Source organism: Canariomyces notabilis (assembly GCF_033297395.1).
Source record: "Canariomyces notabilis strain CBS 508.74 unplaced genomic scaffold N656scaffold_3, whole genome shotgun sequence".
Classification (NCBI taxonomy): Eukaryota; Fungi; Ascomycota; class Sordariomycetes; order Sordariales; family Chaetomiaceae; genus Canariomyces; species Canariomyces notabilis.
The window spans coordinates 1,498,262-1,518,894 of record NW_027041825.1 but is presented as its reverse complement, the minus strand read 5'-3'; the positions used below and the strand labels follow the sequence as shown (position 1 = coordinate 1,518,894).

The following is a 20,633-nucleotide window of genomic DNA, read 5'->3' as shown; positions in this document are numbered from 1 at the left end:
TGCCACGATGCATAATCTGATCGGTTTGGACCGGTGAGTATTCGTTTATTTACCTTTCCTTAGAGTAAATACATAGAATCCAATCTTTTCATCATCGGATTTTTCGTAGCAAGACAGGGCAACAATCCCCCTGAATATGGTGGGCTCCCGCTGCTGTATCAGATCGCCAACCAGAAAGGTGGGGGATGCCATGGGGGGTCACATGTGCCTCAGGAAACGAAAATTCCCCGCGACGAGTTGACTCGACGTCGTAGCCCGGCTGACAGGCACCGAGAGCTTGGTGCCACGGCATCTTTATCTCCGGGGACATTCGGCTGAGCACCGAGTCAAGCTCGGAGGGCTGAGAAGTCCGAAGATCCGCCAAGTCCCGCCGTTAATTTGTTACATTCATGCTTTTCATCTTCATACCTCATCGGACGTTTCACCCGACGTTCACTTGAACTCCATGAGATTTTGTGTGCTTCCGCTGCTCTTGATGTCGGCGTGATGCAAATTGCTGTCTCTTCTTACACTATCCGTATTCCGTACTTCGTACCTACCTCATTAGCGTTTAGGATGACTGCTGAGGAATGAGCCATCCAGCCACCTACCTACTTCCCCATCGGACCTTACGTACATATGACATTGACAAAGACTCGCTCTCACTCAATCAGGTCGAAACAACATCATCATTCCTTCCAGATCACAGAAACTCATGAAATGCGTCTCACTCAGCTTCCTGTCGACTTGCTCAAATGCCCCGTAATGGTCCAATCAGGACCTGCCCCGCCGCCGGGCATTACCCCTCCTGGTGCTCCAGGTCTTAGGGCGAGAACTATCCGAACACATGCCTCCGTCCCTTTGATTGTAGAAGCAAGCAAACCAAACACAGAAACAAAACAATAAATGTGATGATTAACCCTTGAACGCCTGGCTAACTGCAATTGATGCCAAAACATTGCTTCAACTGTGGCCATTAGTTATTCATAATCGTCCGGTCAGTTCCGAGCAACGTTCTAAGTTATTCCCCCTTTTTCTACCCTATCTTAACCAATCTTCTCTCAGCCCTATCAAGTACAACAACAACACCGCCCATCACAAGCTCCCAAAGGAAAATGTCCGACACAACAATAGCTGAGAGAAACCCCACCGTTGCCGTCTCGGCTCCTGGCAAGGTTCTCCTGGCTGGCGGGTACATTGTTCTCGACCGCCGTTACACGGGCCTCGTGTTCGGCCTCAGTGCCCGGATCCATGTCCTCGCCCACGAGATACCCACCAGCGAGGGCGTGCACATCTCCGAGATTGTCGTGCAAAGTCCCCAGTTCTTGAACGCCACCTGGAGATACGGCTACCGTCTCGTTGACAATGACGGCGGGATTAAGGTCACTCAGCTGCAAACGTGAGTTTGGTCCTTCCTGTCAAGCTCAAGGACACCGTATGTATTTCGGAACATTTTGCTCACCTAGGTCACCAGGGGTCCTCCGGTCGACGCAAACCACTTTATAGAGACAACCCTCAACTACGTCCTTACGTACATCGCCTATGCGGATAAGGACCGCACCAAGGGCAGTTTCAAGCCCGCCTCCTTCGTCGTCCTTGCCGACAACGACTACTACTCCAGCCCGCTCTCGCCAGCCGACGAAGCGAGCGCTGGAGCTGGCAAAGATGGCCAGCATCGCTTCAGGCACTACGGCACGACCCTGCGCGATGCGCACAAGACAGGACTAGGCTCCTCAGCCGCCATCGTCACCTCACTAACGGCCGCTCTGCTCGCGCACTACATGGACCCGCGCGCCTTCGACATAACCTCTCCCGCGGGCAGACGCGTTCTGCACAACCTGGCGCAGCTCGCGCACTGCGCCGCGCAGGGCAAGATTGGCAGCGGCTTCGACGTGGCGACGGCCGTCTACGGCTCCTCGGTCTACCAGCGCTTCAGCCCCAGCCTGGTACCGGGGGTCGCCCCAGGGGAAGCCGGTTTTGCCAGTCTGGTGACCAAGACCGTTGGCGACGGGGTGGAGAAGGACAACTGGGACTACAACATCCACCCGGTTGCCTTGCCCCCGGGCGTGGCCATCCGGATGGTCGACGTCGACTGCGGCACGCAGACGGTCGGTATGGTCAAGAAGGTGCACGACTGGCGCGACGCGCACCCGCACGACGCCGCAGGGGTATACGGTAGCCTGCAGGCGTGCGTCGAGAGACTGGCGGAGGTGCTCCGCGGGGGAAAGACCGACGAGATTGGGGGTGCGATGCGCCCCGTGCGGGAGCTGATGCGGAGGATGGGCCAGGACAGCGGCGCGCCAATTGAGCCGGAGAGCCAGACAGCCATGCTCGACGCGCTGGAAAAGGTGGCTGGTGTGTACGGGACGGTTGTTCCAGGTGCCGGCGGGTATGACGCTGCTGCGGTGGTGATGAGGGATGATAAGGAGACGGAGCAGAAGGTGAAAGAATTTCTGGAGGGCTGGAGCAAGGAGCATGGAATCCGCGTCAGCCTGATGGCGGTCAGGGGGGAGACGGAAGGAATACGGAAAGAGGATGTAAACCAGTTCAGAAGCTGGCTTCACTAACGGTTTGTGAGGATGCGGTGGGTAAGGTAAGAACAGGTTCAACTTAGAGCGAGATATTAGCGGACGCAGAGTCAACCAGCAGCGATGTTCGAATCAGGACTTCAGCCCAAGTGGCTTTGGATTGCTCCCAGCTAGGTTTCTTTTTAGTCAATTAGGTTTAGATATTGAAACAAGACTTTTGAGGCTAAGTGGGCATTGCAATGCTTGCACCCAGCAGCGACAACAACTCCTAGCCATCTTCTTTCCTTTATCCCAACAACAAACGAATGGAGCTGCCATCCGAAGCAGCTCGTATTAAGCCGTGCGTCCGTACATACTTCCCTCTCATTAGAGTGCTAGCAACACCAATACCCAGAGTTCTCTTTGTATAAACCAACGCCCCGCTGAGCGAAAGTAAGAAGAAAATGAAAATGATCGAAAGAAGGCTGGGGAACATAAGCATGAAAATCAACGACCCAGACATACCCTTACCCACTCGCACACTCCCTTCTCTTTTCGAAACCCCCTTTCCCTACACCATCCTGCCCTACACCACCCTCCCCTACCCACCACCAACAATCCCCGTTCAAATCCCACCCCTCCCCTTCCTGCCCACCCTACTAAACCCCGGCGTGCCCGTTCCGACATGATACCCGCTCGTCGCAAAGGGAGCAAAAGGAGACGGCGGCAGCGCCAAACCGCCACCACCACTACTAAGACCAAGCGCCGACCCAAAATCCATCTCCAAATCAAAGTCAAACTCCATCTCCATACCACCGTCCATCATATCCAGATCCACCCCAGCGCCGGCGCCCCCGTCATGATGATCATGATGATGGTCTTCACCACCACCGTAACCAAGCAACATCAGATCATTCATCGAGTACGTCTTACTCCCAACCCCACCACCACCACCTGTCTTGCAATTGGCAATCCCGCTGCTGCTACTGGTACTCCGCACCGTGACCGACGACGAGCCCGACCTGCCATGTCCACATCCATGCCCATATCCATATCCATACCCGCATCCATGTGGCACGTTATTATTATTATTATTATTATTATTACTCGAAGAAATGGGGATGGGCATGGGCAGGACCGGAACGGGCATGTTGCCGCCACCACCACCACCCCCCACTCGGGATGATGAAGCAGCAGACGAACCGCTGGCGCTGGCGGTAGCTACCACCACAGGCCCAGTGCTAGATTCAGTCCCTGTGGGCGAGGGCGAGAATGCTCCTGCTCCTGCCGCAGCTATCGCCGAGGAGGAGGAGGAGTAGGAAGGGGACAGGGGCAGCGGAGGGAGGGGGCCGGACAGGCGGGAAGAGGAGCATGATGGCGGGGAGAGCGGGAGGAGGCTGGCGGCGCTGCTGTCTCTGTCCCGCTGGTGGTGATGGTGGTGCTGGTGGTGGTGGTAGGAGGCGACTCCGAGGCGGGAAGCGGCTGCTTTTTCGCGGAGGACGGCGAGTCTGTTTGGTTAGGTTGGGTGGCATGTTAGTGTTGAGTGACGGTAAAGGTGGGTAGAGAAGGGTAACGTACTCGTCCTCTGTGAAGCCGGGCAGGATGGTAGTCACTTTTTTGAAATTGTACGGTTCCGACTGGTGTGTGAATTGGGGGTTAGACTGGTGCTTGCTTCAAGCGGGAAGTAACACGTGATGGGGTTGAGGACGGACGATTTGCAACGGGCGCTTGACGGCCTCTTTGCGCCGGAGGCCGACCATATCCTGCACGGAAGAGTAGAGTTTCTTGACGTCGCAACACATGCCCATGGTGTCCATTTGAAAGATACTGATAGCTTCGGGTTTCGAGACACCGTTGGGTTGGTTGGCAGGAGGGGAAGAGGCGAGCAGACTCTAGAAGACGGGCCTCTGTTCGCTGTATATATCAAGATATCCTGACTGAGGATGCGCAGGATAGGCACGTGGCAAGACAACAATGCCACAGTTGAGGACGGGATTTGTAAGGATGAAGTAATGAGCGCGAGGGCTTGCAACGACGACGACACCGGCGGGATGGAAACGAGTGCGATGCCACAATGGGCGAACTGAAACGAGCGTGGGACGAATACACAGAACTGAGGATCAAGAGGACAAAGGAGTGGCAAGAGGGAGTTGAGCTTGTCATTAACAAACCATCCCGTCTCCTGAAAGTTCCCCTTTTTGTAAGCTGGGCCGATGATGCATGGCACTCAAACCACGGGTTCGGCATACAAAGAAAATGCTGGCGGCACATAACCGAGGGAGGGTGGGAAATGTCAGAGAAATACCGCCGCATCGGATCGACGATCCCATAGCTCTGGAACGTGCCCCTTAACTAAAGGGCCGAAGTAGGGTTAGGGAGTAGGAATGTGAGTCGGCAGGGGAAGCAGGTCCGGGGGACGTTCAGGCCGGTTCCGCACCGCGCTGACGAGGATTTTGGAATGTGCCGCAATCACCTGAGATTCTCTCATCGAGAATACAACGATCTGTCATTTATTAGACTTGAATCCCATATGCGGCGCTGACGAGATCCCTTGCTGGATTCCTCCCTGCGTCAGTTGTGGCGCTCAAGGTCCAGATGCCCCCTATTTAGGGTAGGCCTTCAAATGATAGCTCTTTAGCTTGACAAACTGGTCAAAACCATATCTGCTTAGAGTAACGCCTTTTCCGGAGTTCTTCCACCCTGTCCAAGCCAGATCCTGCATGTCTGTGTCAGCAGCATTCAACAGCGCAGGATCCAATGTCCAACTTACCGGACTGGGGAAATCGCAACGATTGACGAAAACGGTACCGGCCTCAATTTCATTGCACAACTCATAGCCCTTCTCCGTGTCTTTTGTCCATATGCTAGCTGTCAAGCCAAATTCGCTGTCATTCATTAGCCTCACTGCCTCCTCGTCACTCTTCACCTTCATGACCGGAATGACGGGTCCAAAGGTTTCGTCTTTCATGACTGTCATATTATGGTCCACGTTTATAAGCAGGGTCGGTGCAACGAAGTTCCCTCGCTCAGGAAGATTAGTGAACGTGTCGTTCGCGGGCGTGGCGTCAGTCGCACCCTTGTCCAATGCGTCCTTGATGTGGGTGTGAATGGTTTCCTTTGACCGCTTTGAGATTACTGGACCGAGGTGCGTGTCTTTGTCAAGGGGATCCCCGAGCTTGTATCCCTTGAGAACGTTTTGGACAGCAGAGATGAATTCATCATGGATCGTTTCATCCACATAAACGCGCTCGATGGAGCAGCAGCTTTGTCCCGAGTTGAAAACAGCGCCGTCAACGATTTCTTCGGCTGCCCATGCAATGTCGACATCTCCACGAACATATGCGGGGTCTTTTCCCCCAAGCTCCAAGCCGACATTGACGATGCGATCTGACGCAGCGCCTTGAACGGCCAAACCGCCTGCTACTGAGCCGGTGAAACAGACCAGGGCGACCTTGGGATTTCGGACAATGGACTCGATGATAGTGGGCGAGCCGGAGTGGAAGTATTGTATCACCCCGTTGGGCAATCCCGCCTCTGTGAAGGCTTTGGCTACCTGCTCGACGACGGTGGGCGTCTGAGGAGAGGGCTTGAGGATGACCGAGTTGCCGCACAGGAGTGCTGGTATCAAGGCATTGACGAGGATTAAATATGGATACTAGCACTTTGTCAGCGATTGTGCCTCCGGGCATCCTGCTAAGGCGCACCTACGTTCCAGGCAAAGATGATGAGGACGGGCCCCACGGGAACTTTGCGGATAAACCTCCTGAAGCCCTTCTCTGCCTCTCCCGGCGTATCCTGCAGAACCTCGTCGCTAATCTTGAGGAGATACTCTGACCTCTTGATGGCCGTGGCAATTTCCTTGGCTGTGTAGGCAATGGGACGGCCCATCTGGACGGTGAGCTCTGTGGCCAGCTCATCCTTCTTTTTGTCGAGGATCTTGAGAGCGCTCTTGATGATTTCCTGTCGTTTGCTCAGCGGGGTTGCCCGCCATGACTCGAAGGCTTGGACTGCATTCTTGGGGAGCTCCTCGAGCTCCGTCGCCGAGATGCCGTTGCGTACGAGGATAGGCTCGTCGGTTGTGGGGGATATGGTCGTGATCACCTCGACAGACATGGCGCGTGAAGTAAGGGTTAATGTGCTGCTATGTGGTTTCCAACTCTAAGGTGGAAATTTGATATGAATCTTAGGAGGAGAAACGTTGCTTAGGTGAAGTTAGGTCGCCCTATCATCCCCTCCTCCCCTATCCCAATTAATGTAACGGGTAACTGCGGCAGCAATGGATCCATGCCCCCCCGTCTCCGATCTTCGGTCTATGGAGATTGTGATAAGATAAGCATCGATAAGATAAGAGCGGGGCCAGAACTTATCGACCAATTTTCGGGTGTCGCCCTGGACAGCCAATTCCAACGTCAGTCTCTTGGCTCGAACAGTTTCTTCCGTGACCGCAATACCTTGAGCATGTCTTCCAGCAACCGAAACGAATTCCTTGACGCTGGCGACAGCGACGACGATGTGGGCCGCGACTACGACTCCGACGATGACTTACAGAAAGGAGGCCGAAGTGCAAAGCGTCAGAGAGTGGAGGTCCCCGACAGTGATGCCGAGCCGGACGAGAGCGATGCTGATGGTGCAGAATTGGGAGAGGGCGACGATACTGAATCCAAGAAAAACTTGAGTGAGGACGGAAAGCCGAGCGAACAGGATGGGACGAGCCAATTGCCCAAGAGCCAAAAGCTGGAACTCCCCGACATCACAAGACCAATTACCAAGAAGAACCTCGTTGCGACTGAGGCGGCCATCAAAAAGTCTGGCGTAGTCTACCTGTCAAGAATCCCACCCTTCATGAAGCCTCAAAAACTACGATCACTTCTTGAGCCCTACGGGAAGATCAACAGAATCTTCCTAACGCCCGAGGACCCCGCCGAGCACAGCCGCCGCGTCCGCAACGGGGGCAACAAGAAGCGGTGCTACACCGAGGGGTGGGTGGAATTTGTGAAGAAGAAGGACGCCAAGAAGGCATGCGACCTGCTCAACGCGCAAACCATTGGCGGCAAGAAATCCAGCTGGTACCGCGACGATGTGTGGGCGCTGAAGTACCTGAAGGGTTTCAAATGGTGTGTTTGGATCTTTTGCTAGTTAAAACCAGGACGAAACTGACCTCCCATCGCTCTAGGCACCACTTAACAGAACAAATCGCTGCCGAGAACGCCGAGCGTGCCAGCAGAATGCGCGCCGAAATCAGCAGGACGACCCGGGAGAACAAGGAATTCGTTCGGAACGTCGAGCGGGCCAAGGTTCTCAACGGCATACAGGCCAAGGCTGCCGCGAAGAGGAAAAAGCTCTCCAAGGGAGACGTGGAGGAGGAGGAGGGGGCCGCGGATGGGGCTGGTGTGGCTAACGGCGGGACTACGCAAGAGAGAAGACGGACGTTCAAACAAATACCGCTGGCAAAGAAGAGGAAACAAGACGAGCAACCCGAGCAAGTCCAGAGAGTTCTTAGTAAGATCTTCTGACCTGACTTGGCGTGTGGAACAAGGAAGGATAGGTTCTGGAATCTGGATTCCGTCTCTTGTCAGACATTTGCCTACTCATTTTGACTTGTGTACGTAATTATACCCAAGCATAGCGCTGCTTCTTTGCAATCGAGCTTGTTCAGGCCAGAATGTTGCCAGTCATGGAACCTCATCGCTCTGAGAAGTTGGAGGGAGAAGTTGGGTGGGGGGGGGGGGGGGGGGGGGGGGGGGGGGGGGGTGGCGCGTTATACTGATCTGAAATGTATGGGTTGGACTTGCTGAATTCTCAAGGCATCTAGCGAGGCAAAGAGCAAGGCGTCATGTACCGAGAGCATTCAACTTCCCAAGTTAAGAGCAAGCAAAATGAATGTGTTCTGACGAACTCTACTGGGACAAATATGCGGGTTGACGGGATGAAAAGCAGGGCAGGGAAGGAGGTGGATTGTGGGTAGTGTAGGGAGGAGGTATATAGGCAAGTTCTCGGTCCCAGGCCCTCAACAGGAACCGCTACGCTTCCAATCCAACGGCGTTGTGGCGTAGCGGTTCCAAGCGTAGCGGTTCCAAGCGCAGGGTTGAGAAAATCCCTGGACAGGCTCTGGTCGACGGGTGTTACAGTCCCAAACTTCTGCCCAGGCTCATACCCTCTTTTTTGTAGGTTCGATCCCTCGATCAACCACCATTTCTTTTGCTCATTTGCCTTCTCTTGCCTCTTCTCGGTTTGCGTTCCACTTCTACAGCCAGGCATTTTCTTCGGATATGAATCATCTCTTGAAAATATACTATGATGAACATCGTCCTGTTGAAGACTCCCACCCCATGAGGTTGAAAGTATACCCCGATTTCCAATCCGCCAAGTGTGCCTCATACGAGGGGGCAACAGAGCTGTAATATGTGATACTTTATGTGCAATCACAAAATTGTTGACTTCTCGCAAGGGGTGATGGCGACCCTGCTTCTGGTGCATGATCTGCGATGACATGCAGGCAAAGCGTGGCGGCGAGAAGCCATATAAATACTCAGCCCGTCGATAATCAAGCATCAATGGCAGAATTCCCATGTAGTGAGTGTACTTCTTAAAGGTCAGGAGCTTCGATATGGGCAGTAGAGTCGTTAGTTACCATCTAAGTATAAGCTACAGCTTTGACCCGACCGACCCACAAGCCTTCCTGACACCCCATCAGGCCTCATTATCCTGAATATCCAGCTCGTCAAAGTCATCAAGCAGCTCATCCATGTTGATCTTGGGCCCATCGTCCTCCCCAGCAGTCATCTCCGTCTCGGCAATACTCATGGCATCCGCTTCCTGCGGCTTCTTCTTCTTTGTGTTCTTGTACAACGCCAGCGCGGCGCGCAGCTCCTCATCCTCTTCCACATCCCGGAGGAACATCTCGTACTCGGCCTCGAGGCGCTCCTGGTCGGCCGCCTTGGGCAGCAGCTCGCCCTCGTCTTTGGCCATGCGCTTGAGCTTCCAGTTGCGCCTCCTATTCTTGCGCCGGTTGGGATAATGCTTCTTGACCAACACCACGTCGGGTATGGTGGACCCGTATGCCCGCGACTCCTCGATGGCGTCGAGCGCCGACGAGTTGAAGTTGGTCCCGGTGAGCATGTACCCTAAAACGGAGTCCCCGGGCCGCAGCAGGTGACCAATGTGTGTCCTCACAAAGTATGTGTTGTCGTTGACGCCCAAGTCCGATGCCCGGGCTACCTGGACCTCGGAGAGCAGCCATTTTCCCTTGCGCTGCCCTGTAGGCTCGATATCCATGACAATAAACTCGACCAGATCGGTTGAGCCAGCGAGTGGCTGGAACGGTGCCCTCCAGTAGACGTCCGAGCTGAGTTCGGCAGTCTGAAGCGTGTTTGGGTCGATAAGGTTGACTGATGTGCCTATCCGCCAGCAGAGGACGAGCGGCGAGATGTTGCCTATCTGTTTCGCGAGCTTCAGAGGCAGCGCTACTAGATCCTCCCTACATATTGGGACGATCTCAGCCGAGTATGTGAACTTGTATTGCTTGTTGCCTGTGTGGGTATCTGCCGAAATCAAGTGCCTCGAGTCTTTGACGTTGATTGGCACCACTGATTTGAGGAAGTGAATGAAGGCTTCGGCCTGGTTCCTTTGCGCGAAGAAGAAGTCGATGCCGTCCTTCTCTTCCTTGATGTTTATCGTGTCCCGATGGGCCTGGTGCTTGAGGATTAACTGCTCCAGGAGGAGGAACGTCCTCTTGTGTGTCACCTTCTGCCGCACCTGCACCGCCGCCCGCCAGACGTTGGCCGTGTACGACTTGGCACATTCGCGGCATTGTTGATGTGCTACGACATAGACCACCTCGAAGCTCTGCTGCATCAAGACACCGTCGGCGACCGAATCTTGAACGGTAATCTTGACTTTGATGCGCCGTGAATGAGGCTCTGTCCAGACGAAGCGGGCGTCGATAATCCGAACTTTGCCCAAATTCCGCAAGCGTTTCAGGCACAGCGATAGAAGCTCTCGAGATTCGGGGGCAGCTGACACCCAGCTTGCAGGGGGAAGAAGCCATCGATCGCAGTCGCGGCAGAAGTGCAAGGTACCCTCTCGTTGAATGCCTTGGGAGATATCGACGGTGGATTTGATGCTGGGATGAGGTCAGTCGGGCCGCAGGGTGGCCACCACCGTTGGGCAAGTACGCACCAGTCATAGCACATGGCACCGGCAGAGGCCGTACCATCAATAGGAGCGCCGCAGTTGCAGCAAAGGATTCTGGCAGAAGTGTTAGGATTTGCCCACGTCGTAAGAGCAAGCGCAGGACACTCACGTAGCGCCGGTGCGCGCAGTGCCCATCAACGGGGCCATGCCCATGGGGGCGTCGAGATCCATAGCGGGCGTATATCGGACTTGCTAGTATTCGGTTTGGTGAGTATCCGGACCTGACAACAACACTTCGCGGTGTGATAATGTCTTGCGATTGCAGGAGTTGGCGACAGTGCCTTCTTAAGCAGAGGCAGACGGGCAACTTTTGTAAACTCATGGAATTTTGGATGAAATTCGCCCCGCGCTGGTTGATAAGCAGCTTATCAAATCGGTGGGGTTAAAGACCCACTCTTCAACGGGGCTTGGCAACGAGATCTTTGTTGCTGACCCCTGCCGCGCACGTGCCAACAGCCTCTAGGGGATACGTACCCTGGGGGTATTGTACCTCAGTTAGGTACAAGCACCTTACCTACATGAGCACTTCGTAGAGGTCGCTCAGTGAGTAGGACTTACACATGAATGATAGATGAGGATAAGTCTTCTATGTAGGGAATCCAGAATCTGATTCAAGTCAATACTACCTCATGGCTTGCTTTGAAGCCCGGGCTCTCTTAATCCCGTTCAGGCCGGTATGTCGGTGTTGCCCTCTACCGTCAATACTCACTCGATAGAAGGAAACGCTAAACCTATTACAGCTAGCGACATCTAGATTCTGCGCGACTGCTCTGCCAAGCTCTCTCCGGCTCTCAGATCCTCCCTCAGTTTCAATTCGACCACGATGATAAAAAGTGGGTAAAGGCGTACCTTGGTTGGCTGTCGTTGAATGGTCGGAGGCCTGGCTGCAGTAGCGCCGATTCTAGCGTTTCCTTCTATCGAGTAGGTATTTGCGGTAGACCGCGCAGTGTCGGTGGATGCGGCTACCAAACCATTGGCTAGCACACCCTATAGGTACATCACGCTTGACATTGACGTTAGTGCAAGTCTGCTGATGAATCACCCAAGCAAATTATCCGTGGTAGACACCTACCTCCCTATGTCTGCAACTCTGATATACGGGCAGGCTCTGAGAACGGGCCAAGGGCCTCTAGAGCATGCCATGGCTGGCCAAACATACAACCTTACGTCTTGCTCCCGCCCCCGCCCTGAAAGCTCATGCTGTAACCCCCCGTCTTCTCATCCTTGACCATCTTGAAACTGTCCGTACTCAGCCCGAACGGCTTGAGCAGCCCGTTGCCCAGGTCCTTGAGTTTGGCCCACATCTCGGCTGTCTCCTTTTCCTGAGCTTCCTTGGCACGAGGCGGCAATGCCCAGAGCTGCGCCTGGACAATCTTCCTATCAGCCGGCGAGAGATTCCCCATGCCCGCCAATCGCTTGTAGTCCTCGATTGCGCCCTCCAGGTTCGACCAGCCGCCTAGCTCGCTCCTCGCGCGCGCGCGTCGCATCAGCGCCTTGGATCTTATCCTGGCAATATCCTCTTGACGCTTTCGCCGGGCCGCCAATTTTGAGGCGCTGTCGGACTCGGATTGGACCGCCGGCCCTGCCTTGGCGGCGCCAGCACTGACAATTTCCTCCTCCGCCTCGGTAGAATCGTCTTTGGTAGGCATTGACTCTTCAGCCTTGCTCTTCTTATCGTCGTTGCTCTGCTTCTCCAGGCGGTCGAGGCAGTCGAGCGCAGTAGTGGCGTTGTTGACGGCTTCCTTCCATTCTTCTAGCTTCAGATGGCACGCGGCAATGTTGGATCGCAGAACGGCCAGTTCGTAGTCCAGGTAGTTTGGGCACACAGCAAGGGCCTCGTCGTACTTGGTGATCGCAGCATCGTATTTGCCTGATGAGAAGAGCGCGTTCGCTTCGGTCTTGTGCAAATTGGACTCGGCTACCATGGACTGTGCAGCGTGGGAACTCAGCCTCCCGTCCCGGTAGGACAAAGCGCCGAGCCGGAAGTCAAGACTTCAAGTCAAAGGACTTACCGCCTCGTCCTCGGGGGAGAACCTCTCCAGCTGGGCACCCTCGTCTGCATCGTCATCATTGGCTTGCTTCGACGGTCGTCCAGAATCCGTAGTTGCCCGAGCCTCGGCCTTGTCGTCATTGATTGCCATGGTAATGGAAGTGGATGAGGCTTTGCGAGTTAAGGAACAGTGTTGTGCCCTTTGTGCCTAGAGAATTCTTTATCTTCAGTTCTCTCTTCGGTACAAACAATGCCCCACGATTTATCAACATCAATGCTTGCATTTCACATGCTCACCGATCGTGCACGGTTCACCCGCCTAATTAGGTCCCCTCCTCCCCAAGGTAGTGCATGCGATTGGGCAGTCTGTCCAGCTACAGTATCAAATGTCAACACCAAACATCAGACGACCGATCCCGGGTGAATTAGCTAAGTTAGGTATCCTGCAGCCCCCGTGGTAGGTGTCAGACGGGCCGAGGATCTTGCATGCTTTAGCATCATCAACAGCAGCGTGCAGGATTAACCAAGAGTCCAAGACGACTGAACAATGAACAATGAAGCTGCCCGGATTAGAAAATGGCTTGCCCCTGTCTCCCCAAGGTACTGGCGGTATACAGAGGTATGTATGTACTGTACCTGTAATTAGCAACCCAAAGAGCTAAATGCCCCGCAGCCAGGGGAGCTCCCGCAAGCTGTTCTCCCCTTTGTTCAACCTCGATATCGCCACGGTCCCCTCGATATCTTTATCCTCGTTCCTCGGGGGCGGCCCCGGGCTGGATGAACCTTCTCGTGTATAAATGCTGTTCGTATCCTCTCTCGTGTCGGTGTAACTCAGACCAGAGCATCAAGTCACGACTTCCAATTCCCAAGGAACCACAGAGTTCTTCTTCTGCTACGTATATAACAGTACCCCTGGTGGGCATTTCACGAACCTGTTTGCTTCTTATTGTCCATTCTCTAGAGACTAGTACCGCATTTCCTATATTTTGTCTTTTACACTTCACACAGTAGTATATACTAGCATTACTACCACAGCTAAGTACAATGGCTCCCCGAACTGAGTAAGAGACTCCTCCATCCCCCCTCCCCCTTTTTTCACCCCTGACCTTCTCCACTAACATGTTTACTCCAGCTTCCCCCCTGTCCGTGCCTGCCTGTTCGACATGGACGGACTCTTGCTCGACACAGAGGACCGGTACACATACTGCCAAAACCAAATCCTATCCAAGTACAACCGGCCCAGCCTGCCATGGAGCATCAAGGCCAAACTGCAGGGCCGCCCGGGGCCCGCCTCGACCAAGCTCTTCCACGACTGGGCGCAGCTGCCCATCTCCCTCGAAGAGTACAAAGAGGAGTACTACGCCCTGCAGGCGCAGGTATTCCCCGACACCCAGCCCCTTGCCGGCGTGCCCGGGCTCCTCCGCAACCTCTGCCGCACCCGCTACTGGGACTCTCACGGACAACAGCCCACCACCAACGGCACCAGCAACGTTAGGCCACCGCACAGGGTGCACATCGCGTTAGCCACCTCCGCCCACGAATCCAACTTCCGCCTCAAAACCTCCCACCTAGAATCCCTCTTCAGCGTCTTCGAGCGCCACCGCCGCGTGCTGGGCGACGACCCGCGCATCCCTCCAGGGCGCGGCAAGCCCATGCCCGACATCTACCTTGTCGCATTGCAAACGATCAACAATTCCCTCCCCCCCGGTGAATCCCCGATCACACCCGAAGAGTGCCTTGTTTTTGAAGACAGCGTTCCGGGCGTCGAAGCCGGCCGGCGCGCGGGCATGCGCGTCGTGTGGGTGCCGCATCCGATGCTGAAAAAGGAGTACGCGGGCCGCGAGGCGCTGGTGCTTGCGGGGCGGACGGGGGATGGGGCGGGGATGGTTGATGCGCATCAGCTTGGGGAGGTTGATGATGGGTGGGCGGAGTACATGGAGAGCCTGGTGGACTTTCCGTATGGAAAGTATGGGATTGTCGTACCGCCTAAGGAGGTGGAACGGCAGGACGCCATGATGGTGGACGGGGGGAGAATTGAGGATGGGGAGGTGGTGCAGGTCGTGGAGAGCAGGCCTGCGTCTCGGTGGGCGGGACGGCTGCGGCCTAGGAGATCTCCATCGCCGGGAAGTTCTGGTTTCTGTTGCGTCAAGTTTCGACTGCGGCATAGGAACCCCAGAAAGTAGAGATACCCAACCGACAAAGACCTAGAAACCATAGATCATAGAGGGGAGCACTCGGAGACACGGTAGATTAGAGTAGACTTAGCCTAGCTGGCCTGGGCACACCCCCTAATCTTAGACTCTTAGACTCGAGAGCAGCTATTATTTTGGTCAATCCAAAAGAAGCTATGCTGTGAGGTGCCTGGTCCATGTGAAGATAATGTTGATTGGTACAATAATGTTCATTGGGTATCTCGCATTATGTGGCGTCTTTGAGAAACGAAATAAAGACAATCAAGTCACCTGAACCGCCCGATGGGATTCCTTCTCCAGGAAGAGATCGCTTATCCCATCCAAAGTCCTTGTGGCCCATGCAACCCATTCAATGGGTTTGGCTCATAGAATCCCTGGTAGGGATCACCTGGGTGGGCAGACTCACTTGGGGATGGCGCAGGTGGAGGCGTCAAGTGTGTCTTTCCCAGAGGCGGTTGCGGTTGCGAGACAGACACCGCTGCTGTAGATAAGGAGGAGGAGGATGCAGAGGAGCATGAAGAGGAATGCCTCGGACAGTTCCATCCTAGCTTCATACTCGGTTCGGTCATCATCCCTCCTCCGTCTATATCTGCCATGCCGCTCTGGAGGTCACTCCTCCTCGAGAGCTCGGCTGCAGAAATTGGGGGAAGAGAGCCTAGGCTGGGTGACAAGGAGAAAGTGTCCGCCCCGCTTCCCCAGCCCCAAGCTCTCCTCAGGTGGGCCACAAGCATCCCAGGCCGCCATCCCGTCTGTGTAGCGATTCGCTCGAGAATCGCCAGTACCTCGTTCTGCTCGCGCCGGTCGACTAGTACAGCGCTGGTGATGGCCAAGCCGCGGACGGCCACCGTGGCCACGGCGCAATCGTCTGTGTGTGCCATTATGCCGCAAACGTGGTGGGCGTGGTGCTCCAGTAGTGTACGGTTCTCCATGCTGCCAGGTGGGCTGAGCGGACTGACTTGTGCTAGGAGGCACAGGGCGGTGTGATAGAACATGCGCCCGAGTTTGGCCGAGCGCTTGATCAGCCTGTAGAGTGATCAGTGCTTAATTCAAGTAAGGACATGGACCTGAGCTTGACCTACCATACGTTAGGAAACAGAGACTTGGCCGATGGTGTGGGCGAGTAGCCGTAAGGACGCATCGACCTTGGACATTTGCGGTTCCAGGCGTCACACATGGCCTTGAGTCTGTTCCACTCAGAGAGCCTGCTCTGCTGACGGACTTGCTCGTCGTGCGGGAACGACCCTTGGGGCTGAGAGGTATCAGCATGAAAATTGGCAACTTTGGCCAGGACATAGAAGATGCGTTGCAACCAGATTTCCTCGTCCGCACCGTCATTGAGGGTGTGACCGCCAACGTTGCGGCGATAATTTGGCAACTCATCGTTTCCTACCACGCTCTGGCTGCTGCTCCCCGATGTTTCCTGGACAAACTCGAGATCCAATCCCCATTGATCCGGGTCCCAAGCCGTCTGCTGCCCAGAGCAGACGCAGCTGAGCACCTCCAAGCAAATGTTGACCCAGAAACACGACGATCCAATACCTCCTGATGCTGCGTCCCATCCACACCTGCGGATCCACGACCGTGTATCGACAAGACGATCTGTGGCCAGTTCTGAGTCCTTGCCCATGATCACATACACATCCAGGAGAACAGATGCAACAGCACATTCGTCCCTGTTGCAATCTGGGTCTTGGAGCTTACGCCGCAGCAGCGCCGTGGCTGCGTCGTAATACGGGGCGCCATCTTCATCGCCAGGTGACCCTAAGGAGGATAAGTGTCTGGCACCGCATGCCAGCAAGGCGTTGAGTAGCATAGACGACTTGAGCGCCATATACGGAACATGGTCCGTAAAATGTTGGTCCTTGGCCAGTAAGTCCATCCATACCGCCACACCATCGACGAAGGCCTGCAGAAATCGGATTTCGTGTTCAGAGTCTATGTAGTCGCGCTCGCTTGCGACATCAATGGGTGGCGTGATGAGGCCTCTGACTGGAACCTGACTTGATCCCAACTGTGGCGTCGGTGCGACTAACGGGGCTGTCAGGAACAGATCGCTTGCTCCATCGGAAGCCGGCTCGCTGGCCGCATCCGCATCTGGATCCTCCGCCGGGTTGGGGTACCGGCTTAGTCCCCCTTTGTACTCGGATGCAATCTGGCGCGATTCATCCTGGATCTCGACTAAAGTGAAATCAGCATCTTACAGCCCGCTCTTCTGCGATATCTTGTCAGAGAGGAGGGTCAGCTGGAGTCACAACTCACCTAGCCATTCGTCAGTTGGGGCAGCTTTGGGGAGATCCTTGACCTGGATGTCGATGAAGTTTAGACGCAGCCCGCGCTTACACTCACGGTTGCTCCTGCGACAATTGTTGCAATCCGGCACGGCCTCATCACACTTGAGGTGGCGTTCACGACATGTAAGACAGCCCGTTCGGACCCGCTTAGCCTTCGAACCGCCAACTGTGGGACTCATCGAAGAGCCCTGCTCAGTCCTAGGGTCGCTGCCAGCACTGCTAACCGTCCGCGAATGCGTTGGTGTATGCAGACGAGCCCTAGGCAACCCCTTCCGCTTCGCCGGTACAACATTGGATCGCACCCCTGAAGGATGGCTGGTGAGGCTAGGTGCCGTGAGCGACGAGGCCCGCTCCGCAAGCTCGGGGTACGCAGATTCCAGGCGCAGCCGGGTGTGAAGGTCGGCGGCTGCGTGGAGTGGTTGACGCCGTCGACCAAGGTCCATGTTGTTCGTCGTGAGGACCGAATTGTCTGGCTGGCCAGGTGCTTGAAAAGTCAATCTCGTTCCTGGGTCGTTGCCTCTGCCGTTGACACACACTCCGGGTTTGAGTAGGAGATCTTGTGATCATGAACGCTGGACGAGGTATAAAAAGCCATGTATTTGAGCAGGGCAATAGTGCAAAAGGACCGATTCTCGAGACTCAGTGGCCCATGTCGTCGTGTCTGTAAATGCTGGGGTTGCTGCTGCTGCTGCTGCGCTGCGATCCAAATAGATACGCGAGACAAACTCGGCGCAAAAAAAGGATCATTCAACTCTCCAACTTCAAAGCCGACAGGGCCAGAGCTGAATCAATGTTATTGCGAGCGAGGTTTGGTTTTGAAAACAAAGAAGAAAATAAAACAAGCATCTCGGGGCTGTTGAGGCTCTGAAGGGAAGGCGAGACGAGGTGCCGAGGACACTTCCCCTTCCAGTCGTCCAAGGCAGGGCAAGGGGATGTTACATGGCCTCAACCCCATGGCACAGACCTCCGAACCCCCTGCATGGGGATCGTTGACGGTTGAGCAAGAACGATCAAGATCGGCATCCTGGATGCGACAGCATTCTGGAATTGTTTTAATGTCCAGGATGAAGTTAACCTTAAGTAGGCAGGCTTGGACGTAGATACAGGGTTAGGCGCCTATTCGTTCCATGTATCTTATCTTCTGTGGAGAGTAATCTGCATCCAAGCTATGTAAGGTACGGATACTCGACAGGACTTACAAGTTGATGAGCATTCGTTTCAAGGATCAATTCCTTCTCCCCTCGAGCGATTTAAACTTTGATATGCGGAGGTTGGTCGTGGCTGCAGATGTCAAACATACAACACATGTCCTTACCAGACACTTCGTGTACGGCGACAGCGAGCAGGCGTGAGACACGCGTGCTCTGTTGGCGGCAGTTTCCTCGGTGGTTCTCGGTGTGCAGGGGTTTGCGCGGGAACCGTTTCTGTTCAGGGCAAGCCCACGCGCTGCGGCGACAGCCCAACTGGCCAGGGAGTGCCTGTGAGAGCCGAGGCTGCTGAAGTGGGTCCTGGATCTGCTTCTCCAGGCCCAGGCCAGCGATCGATCTGGTGCAGGTGGGACCATGCTCACTCTGCCGATACGACTTCATTCCTTTACCGTTGAGATGCCGCACATCGCATCGATTCAAGTGTACATGACGTGCCCAACCGTCACTAACGGATGGCCGCTGGCTTGATGACCTACCAGAGGAAAATTTGCAGATCACTTTTGCAGCGCCAGTCTTGGCTTGACTTGGCTTGCAGGAGGGTTTGCAGGAACCCGGCTACATTGCACACGGCTGACGGCTCGGCTCAGCGATAATCATCGGTTTGAGCAAGAATTCCTAATATGACAACCGAAGCTCAACCAGCGCATCCCACATCGATCCTGCGCGGTCATAAGGCTCAGGTGCACGCCGCCGCCTTTGTGCGCGGCAACAAGCGTCTTGTGACCGGGGATGCCGATGGATATATTGTCGCATGGGACCTCACCATAATGCGGCCTCGGGCCGTCTGGCAAGCCCACAGCAACGCCATCCTGGGCATCGCCGGCTGGGGGCGGGACCGCCTGATCACGTAGGTTGCTACTGACAGAGTAGGGAGAAATGGATACATACTGAGACGCGGAACTGAGCAGCCACGGGAGAGACAACAAGCTCATAGTCTGGAAGTTCAGCCCTGATGATGAGAGCGGGTTAAGCACGAGGCTACCACTGGACCCGTCTCCTGAACCTCGTCCGCAGCCGTGGGTGCTGTATATGCTTGAAGTCAATACGATGAACTTTTGTTCCTTCTCATATTGCTCTCTCCGCCCGGAGTCAACTGCTTCCGCTTCGTCCGATATTCTAGTTGCGGTGCCAAACACACTTGCCTCAGAGGCCGTAAGTCTGTCCTAGCCCGTGCACCATCCCACATCCGCTAACCGTGAAAGTAGATTGACATCTATCATTTACCGTCCCAATCCCGCCGTCATACGGTAAAGCTTGGAGAGAAGAACGGCATGGTCATGGCCCTGTCGCTCTTCCATCGGGAAGGAACACTGGCACTAGTCGCCGGCTATGAGAATGGCCAGGCAACCGTAGCCTACCTTGACGACCATAACGGCTGGACAGTCACATATCAGGCAAAGTCCCACTCGCAACCCATACTGTCGTTGGACATATCGCCCGGTCGAGATTTCTTCCTCACCTCTAGCGCAGACGCCTTCATTGCGAAGCACCCCCTGCCCCTGCCTCTGCCCCTTCCGGCACCCAACCAACCCGGTGCAACACAATTCCACGCTACTCAGCCCGACCAAGACAAGATTTTGGCAAAGGAACTCACAGACCTCCACGGCCCGGCGTCAGGCAAGTCCCTGCTCTCCGCTGCCCTCGCCAACGAACCCCGCCGCCCTGTCCCGACAGCCGCCCCTCCCCACCCGAGTATCCCATCTGAGCCCCTAAAAGCAGTCAACACCAGACACGCAGGGCAACAAAGTCTCCGGATCCGATCCGACGGGCGCATATTCGCCACAGCGGGCTGGGATTCCAGGATACGCCTCTACTCCACCAAGACGCTCAACGAAGTGGCCGTGCTCAAGTGGCACCAGGCCGGCTGCTACGCAACCGCCTTTGCCGAGGTCGAGGTCGCGACCGGAACGGCACCGGAAAACTCCGGCGACGGGGAGGGTGAGACGGAAGGACCTTCTCAGAAACGAGATGCCGAGGGGCAAGACAAGAGCAACAACAACATCAGCGATGGCAGCAAAAGCTTGGCAACCGTGCCCAAGCTCGTCGAGATGACCGTCAGGGACAAGCGAATCCGCCAGGCCAGGACGGCTCACTGGCTCGCGGCGGGGAGTAAAGACGGCAAGGTCAGCGTATGGGATGTATTCTAGAACTAGAACCCTAAGTACCTAGTCAGACGCCTTGTCCTTATCACGGTAATACAGTACACTTTATACCTATGATATGCACGACAGTACCCCAAGCCCAATGCTCAACCCTGCCCCTCCAGCCTCTAC

At 55.2% G+C, this 20,633-nt stretch overlaps 10 protein-coding genes across 10 annotated transcripts; 5 read left to right on the top strand and 5 right to left on the bottom strand.

Annotated features, from left to right (window-relative positions):
* Positions 1 to 1,094: 1,094 nt before the first annotated feature.
* Positions 1,095 to 2,546, top strand: N656DRAFT_703148 (phosphomevalonate kinase-like protein; the record flags this gene model as incomplete). Its single annotated transcript, XM_064811080.1, has 2 exons — positions 1,095 to 1,378; positions 1,454 to 2,546. The coding sequence occupies 2 exons, from the start codon at positions 1,095 to 1,097 to the stop codon at positions 2,544 to 2,546; spliced, it is 1,377 nt and encodes a 458-aa protein (XP_064673523.1).
* A 594-nt stretch (positions 2,547 to 3,140) lies between these two features.
* N656DRAFT_775951 (uncharacterized protein) lies at positions 3,141 to 4,008 on the top strand. The gene has a single exon (XM_064814539.1). It carries the CDS (start codon positions 3,602 to 3,604, stop codon positions 3,803 to 3,805), a length of 204 nt encoding a protein of 67 aa, XP_064673522.1. The 5' UTR covers positions 3,141 to 3,601; the 3' UTR covers positions 3,806 to 4,008.
* N656DRAFT_409702 (uncharacterized protein) lies at positions 3,849 to 4,952 on the bottom strand. The gene is made up of 3 exons (XM_064809561.1): positions 4,736 to 4,952; positions 4,065 to 4,668; positions 3,849 to 3,994 (listed from the first exon to the last, which is right to left on the bottom strand). The coding sequence occupies exons 1-2, from the start codon at positions 4,814 to 4,816 to the stop codon at positions 4,096 to 4,098; spliced, it is 654 nt and encodes a 217-aa protein (XP_064673521.1). The 5' UTR covers positions 4,817 to 4,952; the 3' UTR covers positions 3,849 to 3,994; positions 4,065 to 4,095.
* A 136-nt stretch (positions 4,953 to 5,088) lies between these two features.
* On the bottom strand, positions 5,089 to 6,599 carry N656DRAFT_702798 (aldehyde dehydrogenase; the record flags this gene model as incomplete). Its single annotated transcript, XM_064811050.1, has 3 exons — positions 5,089 to 5,202; positions 5,257 to 6,141; positions 6,195 to 6,599. The coding sequence occupies 3 exons, from the start codon at positions 6,597 to 6,599 to the stop codon at positions 5,089 to 5,091; spliced, it is 1,404 nt and encodes a 467-aa protein (XP_064673520.1).
* Positions 6,600 to 6,784: 185 nt separating this feature from the next.
* N656DRAFT_827047 (Pre-rRNA-processing protein ESF2) lies at positions 6,785 to 8,191 on the top strand. Its single transcript, XM_064818495.1, has 2 exons — positions 6,785 to 7,600; positions 7,660 to 8,191. The coding sequence occupies exons 1-2, from the start codon at positions 6,945 to 6,947 to the stop codon at positions 7,997 to 7,999; spliced, it is 996 nt and encodes a 331-aa protein (XP_064673519.1). The 5' UTR covers positions 6,785 to 6,944; the 3' UTR covers positions 8,000 to 8,191.
* An 887-nt stretch (positions 8,192 to 9,078) lies between these two features.
* Positions 9,079 to 11,215, bottom strand: N656DRAFT_725794 (NMD3-domain-containing protein). The gene is made up of 3 exons (XM_064812563.1): positions 10,789 to 11,215; positions 10,665 to 10,733; positions 9,079 to 10,608 (listed from the first exon to the last, which is right to left on the bottom strand). The coding sequence occupies exons 1-3, from the start codon at positions 10,848 to 10,850 to the stop codon at positions 9,177 to 9,179; spliced, it is 1,563 nt and encodes a 520-aa protein (XP_064673518.1). The 5' UTR covers positions 10,851 to 11,215; the 3' UTR covers positions 9,079 to 9,176.
* A 206-nt stretch (positions 11,216 to 11,421) lies between these two features.
* Positions 11,422 to 12,974, bottom strand: N656DRAFT_834990 (uncharacterized protein). Its single transcript, XM_064818740.1, has 4 exons — positions 12,692 to 12,974; positions 11,752 to 12,607; positions 11,529 to 11,682; positions 11,422 to 11,469 (listed from the first exon to the last, which is right to left on the bottom strand). The coding sequence occupies exons 1-2, from the start codon at positions 12,818 to 12,820 to the stop codon at positions 11,843 to 11,845; spliced, it is 894 nt and encodes a 297-aa protein (XP_064673517.1). The 5' UTR covers positions 12,821 to 12,974; the 3' UTR covers positions 11,422 to 11,469; positions 11,529 to 11,682; positions 11,752 to 11,842.
* A 739-nt stretch (positions 12,975 to 13,713) lies between these two features.
* On the top strand, positions 13,714 to 14,852 carry N656DRAFT_766211 (HAD-like protein; the record flags this gene model as incomplete). Its single annotated transcript, XM_064813464.1, has 2 exons — positions 13,714 to 13,730; positions 13,802 to 14,852. The coding sequence occupies 2 exons, from the start codon at positions 13,714 to 13,716 to the stop codon at positions 14,850 to 14,852; spliced, it is 1,068 nt and encodes a 355-aa protein (XP_064673516.1).
* Positions 14,853 to 15,012: 160 nt separating this feature from the next.
* On the bottom strand, positions 15,013 to 17,707 carry N656DRAFT_409445 (uncharacterized protein). The gene is made up of 3 exons (XM_064809560.1): positions 17,121 to 17,707; positions 15,941 to 17,039; positions 15,013 to 15,884 (listed from the first exon to the last, which is right to left on the bottom strand). The coding sequence occupies exons 1-3, from the start codon at positions 17,593 to 17,595 to the stop codon at positions 15,173 to 15,175; spliced, it is 2,286 nt and encodes a 761-aa protein (XP_064673515.1). The 5' UTR covers positions 17,596 to 17,707; the 3' UTR covers positions 15,013 to 15,172.
* A 1,006-nt stretch (positions 17,708 to 18,713) lies between these two features.
* Positions 18,714 to 20,567, top strand: N656DRAFT_775946 (WD40 repeat-like protein). The gene is made up of 3 exons (XM_064814538.1): positions 18,714 to 19,207; positions 19,269 to 19,512; positions 19,566 to 20,567. The coding sequence occupies exons 1-3, from the start codon at positions 18,981 to 18,983 to the stop codon at positions 20,505 to 20,507; spliced, it is 1,413 nt and encodes a 470-aa protein (XP_064673514.1). The 5' UTR covers positions 18,714 to 18,980; the 3' UTR covers positions 20,508 to 20,567.
* The last annotated feature ends 66 nt before the right edge of the window (positions 20,568 to 20,633 follow it).

What these genes read in the sequence shown, in the direction of transcription:
- N656DRAFT_775946 (XM_064814538.1), top strand. Translation starts at nt 18,981, where the DNA reads ATGACAACCGAAGCTCAACCAGCGCATCCCACATCGATCCTGCGCGGT. An exon ending in GGGCGGGACCGCCTGATCAC is followed by an intron (nt 19,208 to 19,268) that starts GTAGGTTGCTAC and finishes GGAACTGAGCAG; the next exon opens with CCACGGGAGAGACAACAAGC. An exon ending in ACACACTTGCCTCAGAGGCC is followed by an intron (nt 19,513 to 19,565) that starts GTAAGTCTGTCC and finishes CCGTGAAAGTAG; the next exon opens with ATTGACATCTATCATTTACC.
- N656DRAFT_409702 (XM_064809561.1), bottom strand. Translation starts at nt 4,816, where the DNA reads ATGGGATCGTCGATCCGATGCGGCGGTATTTCTCTGACATTTCCCACC. An exon ending in GTGCCGCCAGCATTTTCTTT is followed by an intron (nt 4,669 to 4,735) that starts GTATGCCGAACC and finishes GGGAACTTTCAG; the next exon opens with GAGACGGGATGGTTTGTTAA.
- N656DRAFT_775951 (XM_064814539.1), top strand. Translation starts at nt 3,602, where the DNA reads ATGGGGATGGGCATGGGCAGGACCGGAACGGGCATGTTGCCGCCACCA.
- N656DRAFT_827047 (XM_064818495.1), top strand. Translation starts at nt 6,945, where the DNA reads ATGTCTTCCAGCAACCGAAACGAATTCCTTGACGCTGGCGACAGCGAC. An exon ending in TACCTGAAGGGTTTCAAATG is followed by an intron (nt 7,601 to 7,659) that starts GTGTGTTTGGAT and finishes CCATCGCTCTAG; the next exon opens with GCACCACTTAACAGAACAAA.
- N656DRAFT_409445 (XM_064809560.1), bottom strand. Translation starts at nt 17,595, where the DNA reads ATGGACCTTGGTCGACGGCGTCAACCACTCCACGCAGCCGCCGACCTT. An exon ending in CCCAACTGACGAATGGCTAG is followed by an intron (nt 17,040 to 17,120) that starts GTGAGTTGTGAC and finishes ATTTCACTTTAG; the next exon opens with TCGAGATCCAGGATGAATCG. An exon ending in TCTCTGTTTCCTAACGTATG is followed by an intron (nt 15,885 to 15,940) that starts GTAGGTCAAGCT and finishes ATCACTCTACAG; the next exon opens with GCTGATCAAGCGCTCGGCCA.
- N656DRAFT_834990 (XM_064818740.1), bottom strand. Translation starts at nt 12,820, where the DNA reads ATGGCAATCAATGACGACAAGGCCGAGGCTCGGGCAACTACGGATTCT. An exon ending in TCTCCCCCGAGGACGAGGCG is followed by an intron (nt 12,608 to 12,691) that starts GTAAGTCCTTTG and finishes CACGCTGCACAG; the next exon opens with TCCATGGTAGCCGAGTCCAA.
- N656DRAFT_725794 (XM_064812563.1), bottom strand. Translation starts at nt 10,850, where the DNA reads ATGGATCTCGACGCCCCCATGGGCATGGCCCCGTTGATGGGCACTGCG. An exon ending in ACTGCGCGCACCGGCGCTAC is followed by an intron (nt 10,734 to 10,788) that starts GTGAGTGTCCTG and finishes CACTTCTGCCAG; the next exon opens with AATCCTTTGCTGCAACTGCG. An exon ending in GGTGCCATGTGCTATGACTG is followed by an intron (nt 10,609 to 10,664) that starts GTGCGTACTTGC and finishes ACCTCATCCCAG; the next exon opens with CATCAAATCCACCGTCGATA.